The sequence below is a fragment of the Bombina bombina genome, chromosome 4 (genome assembly GCF_027579735.1).
Source record: "Bombina bombina isolate aBomBom1 chromosome 4, aBomBom1.pri, whole genome shotgun sequence".
In the NCBI taxonomy this organism is placed as follows: domain Eukaryota; kingdom Metazoa; phylum Chordata; class Amphibia; order Anura; family Bombinatoridae; genus Bombina; species Bombina bombina.
The window spans coordinates 1,178,499,988-1,178,507,510 of NC_069502.1; the positions used below are offsets into that span (position 1 = coordinate 1,178,499,988).

Consider the following 7,523-nt stretch of genomic DNA (forward strand, 5'->3'; position numbering starts at 1 on the left):
ATCTTCATCTAATGCCTATGACTAACCACAGAACTGAAGACTAATTTAACATAGGGGCCAATAAATGTATCTTTAAGGAATTATTACAAAAAAAGTTATATTGTTAGGATGTTAATTTAATCACTTCCCGCAGACAGTTAATTCATTTATAACATAAAGAGAGAGATATTAGTGCTTACGGTCAGTGAGTCTCCCAAAGCTCCGATCACTTTAAAGTCCGCAGGCTTCAGCTTGTGAACTAAAAATGGCAAGTTAGATAAATTTATTGCAACTGTAGAACATCACATAAGAACTTTCATTTAACTGATGTAGATAAATAAATCTCTAAACATATAAAGGTAAAACCGTACAACTGGACTTTTGGTTTTATTGACTATAGCATATTACATAGACACAGCTCACAGTCCTGATACTTTCATTGAAGGGTACATAGAAGAGCTTACATGAGACCTCTGTAGTTATGTCTCTGTGTAAAACCATGGTCTTTTTTTCTTTTGAACATATATATTATTTAATACCACTTGACATTCAGAAAATGAGCCCATAATTTGTATTAAAATAACTATTTGAGAGTAACTATGTGTAAGTAATCGGTTTATTTTCTTACAGGTTTACAAAGGATAGATGTATACTAGGGATGTACAAGTTGTGGTACCTATCTCTTTGTTAACAGCTGCTGATGGATAAGTATCCCTTGTGCACTGTGCCTGAAGCATAAGTATCAATCAGTACTGGTGCATGTGCACTGTGTGCATGCTCGTGGTACCAATTAAACAGTACAAAAAGCTAAAGCGACACATAGCCCCAGCATACTGCTGTCTTCCATATCACATTTAAACTCATTATTTACTAATTTTGATTCTACTGTTAATTGATACACTATATTTCTACCTTTCTGCCTAGGAAGTTAAAGGAACAGTCTAGTCAGAATTAATCTTTCATGATTCAGATAGGTCATGCAATTTTAAACAACTTTCCAATTTACTTAAATCATTAAATTTACTTTGTTCTTTTGGTATTCTTAGTTGAAAGCTAAACCTAGGTAGGCTCATATGCTAATTTCTAAGCCCTTGAAGGCCACCTCTTATCTGAATGCATTTTGACAGTTTTTCACAGCTAGAGAGTGTTAGTTCATGTGCGTCATATAAATAATGTTGTGCTCACGCTCGTGGAGTTACCTAGGAGTCAGCACTAATTGGCTAAAATGTCAGAAGAATTGAGACAAGGGGGCAGTCTGCAGAGGTTTAGATACAAGGTAATCACAGAAGTAAAAAGCAGATTAATATAACAGTGCTAGTTATGCAAAACTGGGGAATGGGTAAGAAAGGGATCTTTATCTTTTTAAACAATAAAAATTCTGTAGACTGTCCCTTTAAAAATGTTTTTATTGTCCTGTTTCTCCCTTTACTGAAGCCACCACTGAAATCAATCCAACAACAGACCGTAAAATGCTTATTGAATGCTATGCAGTGTCTCCTGTGCTTATACTTTGTTTTAACACATATTAAAAGTCATTGTTTAACAAAGCATAAAAATCTGTAAATAAAGCCAGAAGACTTTAAGATCTCTCACCAGATGTGGGGATTGTAGCTGAAGGAGATGTGTCTACGCAGGTAAAATTGGATCCGATTGCCCTTGACTGTAATTACAAACAAACACAATTATAAGTAGTGGTCTAGCAGTGAAACTCAATAGAATACAAGAACCCAAAGGGGGAATTGCATGTATAGCTTTTAGCCTCAGCTTTTTGATAAACATCTAACAGGATAACCATGTACTTGTAAAACTATGTTAATTTCAAATGAATTGTAGAACACAATAAACACAGTCAGAAAAAACACAATAAAAATACTAAGTAAGAACAATTGTAGACGTACCACAGTGCTCTTCACTCCACTGTCCAGCATGTTGCTGAGCCAGCTGTAAGGACTGTTCTTGTGGGTGTTCAGAAAGACGCTTTCCTATGGGAATAACATGAAGTCTATAAACAGCCTCAAAAAGATCTCAGCACTAGAACTATCTACCAAGTTTCCTTCAGACACAGCATTATGTATTTTAATTTTCCTTTTCAATCTTTTTCCACACTATTGTCTTTCTATCTCTTTTTATGGAGGGTAGGGGCCAATATAAAATGCACAGAAAAGTAGGGATAAAAACTCAATATAGTTTTGTTCAAATGTTTAACTCTAAAAGAAGTATGAGCTAGGCAACTGGCATGTATACATTAGCAATCTGATATCTAAAGAGTAATATGTGCCATCATGTGAAGAAATTAGACTTTGCTTCTTACAAAGTGAAGACTATTAGTGTGATTCTACCATGTGGTATCTAGAGGTTTATTTGATTTGGTAATGTGATGTATAGAGGTTCATTCAATTCACCCAAGTGGTATCTAGAGGGAAATGTGATTCAACCATGTGGTTTCTAAAGGTTAATGTGATTCTGCCATGTGATATCTAGAGGTTAATGTGATTTTAGTAGCTACCATGTGATATCTAGAGATTCATGTTATTCACCCAAGTGGTATCTAAAGGGAAATGTGATTCAACCATGTGGTTTCTAAAGGTTAATGTGCTTCTACCATGTGATATCTAGAGGTTAATGTGATTTTAGTAGCTACCATGTGATATCTAGAGATTCATGTTATTCACCCAAGTGGTATCTAGAGGGAAATGTGATTCAACCAAGTGGTATCTAGAGGTTAATGTGATTCAACCAAGTGGTATCTAGAGGTTAATGTGATTCAACCATGTGGTTTCTAAAGGTTAATGTGTTTCTACCATGTGATATCTAGAGATTCATGTTATTCACCCAAGTGGTATCTAGAGGGAAATGTGATTCAACCAAGTGGTATCTAGAGGTTAATGTGATTCAACCAAGTGGTATCTAGAGGTTAATGTGATTCAACCATGTGGTTTCTAAAGGTTAATGTGTTTCTACCATGTGATATCTAGAGATTCATGTTATTCACCCAAGTGGTATCTAGAGGGAAATGTGATTCAACCAAGTGGTATCTAGAGGGAAATGTGATTCAACCAAGTGGTATCTAGAGGGAAATGTGATTCAACCAAGTGGTATCTAGAGGTTAATGTGATTCAACCATGTGGTTTCTAAAGGTTAATGTGTTTCTACCATGTGATATCTAGAGGTTAATGTGATTTTAGTAGCTACCATGTGATATCTAGAGATTCATGTTATTCACCCATGTGGTATCTAGAGGTTCATGGGATTCACCCATGTGAAAGATAGAGGCTAATGGGATTTGACCATTTGATATCTAGAGGTTAATATTATTTGACCATGTGATATATAGAATTTAATGTGATTTGACCATGTGATATCTAGAGATTAATATGATTTGACAAAGTGGTATCTAGCGTTTAACGTGATTCACCCATGTGATATTTATAGATCAATGCCATTCTTTTATGTGATAGCTAAAGATTAATAATGTGATTCAACCATAGGATATCTAGAGGTTAATGTGAATCGACCATGTGATATTTAGAGGTTAATGTAATTCCACCATGTGATATATAGAGGTTAATGTGATTCTACCATGTGATATCTAGAGGTTAATGTGATTCCACCATGTAGTATCTAGAGATTAATAATATGATTCCACCATGTAGTATCTAGAGATTAATAATGTGATTCGACCATGTAGTATCTAGAGATTAATAATGTGATTCCACCATGTAGTATTTAGAGATTAATAATGTGATTCCACCATGTAGTATCTAGAGATTAATAATGTGATTCCACCATGTGTTATCTAGAGGCCATGTGATAGCTAGAGGTTAATGTGATTCTACCATGTGATATATAGGGGGTTAATGTGAGTTGACCATGTGATAGCTAGAGGTTAATGTGATTCTACCATGTGGTATCTAGAGGCTAATGTGATTTTACCGTGTTATATCTAGAAGTTAATGTGATTTGACCATGTGATATTTAGAGGTTACTGTGATTCTACCATGATATTGAGAGGTTAATGTGATTTGGCCATGTGATATTTATAAGTTAATGTGATTCTACCATTTTATATCTAGAGGTTAATGTGATTTGACCATGTGATAGTTAGAGGTTAATGTGATTCACCCATGTGATATTTATAGGTTCATGCCATTCACCCATGGGATATCTAGAAGGTCATACCACCCAATATTTCAACGAATGTTAAAATGCTCTGTATTATGCAAGGTCTCAAATCTATGAATTATTTTCTATTTTTGGTAGAGAGGGTGGTACACATCCATTTGTACTTAATTCATTTTACCCACATTTCATCAACCATGTAATATCCAGAGGGTCATGTCGCCTCTCATGCATGTATATTTTTTTCTCTGAGAATGGCAGTTCTATGGTCCCCCTTATTATTCTAAACCTGTAGTATAATGGGTTAAGTACATTTTATGTCAGCCAGATGCTATTTAGAGGGTCAGGTGACCACTCATTTAAAGGAAGAGATGCGCCTTTTGTATGGCTTTATTTTACCTGAGATAAAGGCACAGTTTTATAGCCCTTTTACACTTTTTTGCTGCAATAGTTTTTAATATCTAGACTCCACCCACCATTTGCCTTATTTGTAGGAGCTAATCTGGGCTTCATTCGGCAGACAACAAGGTTAGCCACTGTCAATATATTTGTATAAAGTACATTGTTTTGCAGTTGTTATCAGTTAAAGCCAATTAGGGACAGGTAGGAATCGGGGTCAACCTTTGGAAGTCAGCACTGTGTATTTTTAGCTATAACAATTAGAAAATCCTAAATGATATGAAAATTGGCAAAATAAATAATAAAAGTATATTGCAAAATTGTTTTAATACACATAACTAAACACTTTATATTAAAAAAAGGTTCCATATAAATCAGGATATTAATCTCATTTAATTGAAGGGACACATAACTGTCTAAGTAAGTGACCCTTGTACTGTCTTAGCATTAGACTCTAGACATGTCCGAGAGGAACATTTTCCAACTTGCCAACCCTGCCTTCCTTACCCCCTTGTGGATGCCGTGTGGAAAGATCAGACGGAGCTGAGTGTGTTCAGTTGCACATAGTGCAGGAGAGGACAGCAGAATTTTTTTTAATTTGCGAAAACCACCCAAAAAAAAACATTTTGCTAACTGGTATTATATATCACAAATTACTGGATATACTGTGTGTTAAACTCCAAAGCAAGAAATAGTTTTTTTGTTAGTTAAAATTTTTTGTCAGCTCACAGTTTACTGCTTACCTGGTCAGAGCACAGCAAATGATAATCTTCTGCATTATTCATGTTCCTTTGCTGACTGTCAGAGTCTACCTATAAGAAGAAATACCTTAAGTATACAGGTGACAATCATTTATAAAAACAGCTACATGTGTATAAACACTAGTGGATACAATAAAATAACCCCCTTCAAATAAAATATTTTTTTTCGATGATATGTCAACAGATAGATAAATAAGTAGATAGGTAGAAAGATTGGTAGATGACAGATAGATAGATAGATAGATAGATAGATGGAGAGGCAGAGATAGATAGATAGATAGATAGATAGATAGATAGATAGATAGATAGATAGATAGATGGAGAGGCAGAGAGAGGGATGATGGATGAATAAAGAGATAGAGGGATAGATAGATAGATAGATAGATAGATAGACAGATAGATAGATAGATAGATAGATAGATAGATAGATAGATAGATAGACAGATGGATGGACAGACAGACAGTCAGACAAATAGATGGACATAAATCTTCCTAATAATCTAACATGCATTTCCTGCATACATTCTCTGTTTCTTATCTGGATCAGATTGATGAACCCTATAAAAAGTTATTTATTCATTTAGAAATTTTCCATAATATATTCAATCATATTATCTTATCAATATATGGGTCACATGAGCTGATAACTAAGTGAAAGACTTGTTATCATTTTGATTTATCATAATTTCATCAGCAGATAAGATCATGCATGGGATACAGCGGCTGGTCAATGAACTGTAATGAGAATGATTAAATACAATACTGGCCAAAATTGAAAACCACATGGGTGAATTTGGGTATTGAACAGAAGCAATTTTGTAATAAACATGCATTAGCAAAAATACTTCTAATAAAAGCTATAGCTGTTTCAAAAGTGTATTTCAGTATGCACCGTGCACCAGCATTTTAAACACAGCACTAGATCAGAGAGCCTTAGGTGCTTGTACCATCTGGTAATGACTCAATTTGTTAATTGCTGACATGATACACGCCCCAGTGATGAGCTAAGCAGCTGTAGTATTTAATATGTGGGTGCACTGAGAATATCTAGCTATGCTTCACGTGCACGTGCAGAGAAAAATGTTTACACTAAAACAGTGATAACTTTTACTAGAAGAATTTGTGCCAATACATGTATATTGCAAATGTGTTTCTATTCAAAGATGTAATTCATGTATGTGCATTTAAATTTTGAGTGGAATGTCCCTTTAATGAGATTAGTGCTAACTGTGTGACATTTAATACTATCACATATTTGTTATCACACATCTATTTATTTATATACCTTCGATATGATAGATCACCATGGGTGGTAAAATATCACTATGGCTCATTTCACCTTTTGTAGCTTATTGCCAGTGTGTGATGCTACCAGTATCACCTATAGTTGTGTTAAATGGCGCAGTACATGATATCTCGCACAACAAACGTGAACTGCTACAAAACGAGGAAAAACAATGAATACAATAGCAACTCTTGTAAACTGTGATCTGTAAATAAGTGTAAATATTAAATATCCACACATCTGTTTTGTTATGTTGAAGTTGTATTGTTGGCTAAAACTGAATATTTATCTGCGATCTTGTAGACATGAAAAAGGGTTTGACTTAGCGTGCATGACGCAATTGTCTGTGTGCAGTACCATCTTGTGACTGTGTCTGATAAGGTTGTCTTTTCTTTCACTTTTTTCTGGTTTTACTATTAGAGTGGATTGTTTTAAAGAGGATGTCATTTTTATTGTTTATTTGTTTGAATTAGTTTGTTTTATATACAGTATAAATATCTCTATATATCTGTACACATTTTTGTTTACATTTTTTGTGATGCCGTATCTTTGACGGTAGGGAACATAACCGCTATGAAACAGAAGTGATTGATTGCAATGAATCTGTTCTTACTCTTACCCCCCACCGATCTCACCATTTTCTATGTTGATATTAGTTTAACAAATGTTTTATAACAGAAATATAAAAAAAAAAGATTTATGTATTGCTTTTTTATTACTACAATTTACTAGTACTCCAGGACTAGTGGGAATATCCAGTGAACAATCAGTCCCTAGGGTCCAGTAACACTTCCTGTTAGAAAATCAGAATCAGCAGCTTTATCTTAACCTTTTTTATGCAAATTATTTTTAATATATGTAACTCCTCCTGTATATGTGTTTATATATATATATATATATATATATATATATATATATATATATATATATATACTGTATGTGTGTGTGTACATATATATATATATATATATATATATATA

The 7,523-nt window shown here is 34.0% G+C and overlaps 1 protein-coding gene across 1 annotated transcript in view; it reads right to left on the reverse strand.

Annotated features, from left to right (window-relative positions):
* The window catches only part of PLB1 (phospholipase B1), a 185,362-nt gene that overhangs the window by 128,591 nt on the left and 49,248 nt on the right, over window positions 1–7,523 (reverse strand). The window contains exons 21-24 of the mRNA XM_053712807.1: window positions 5,241–5,309; window positions 1,878–1,961; window positions 1,573–1,639; window positions 180–238 (exon numbers count right to left, since the gene is read on the reverse strand). Of these exons, the coding sequence (XP_053568782.1) occupies window positions 180–238; window positions 1,573–1,639; window positions 1,878–1,961; window positions 5,241–5,309 (279 nt within the window). The remainder of the gene's footprint in view (window positions 1–179; window positions 239–1,572; window positions 1,640–1,877; window positions 1,962–5,240; window positions 5,310–7,523) is intronic.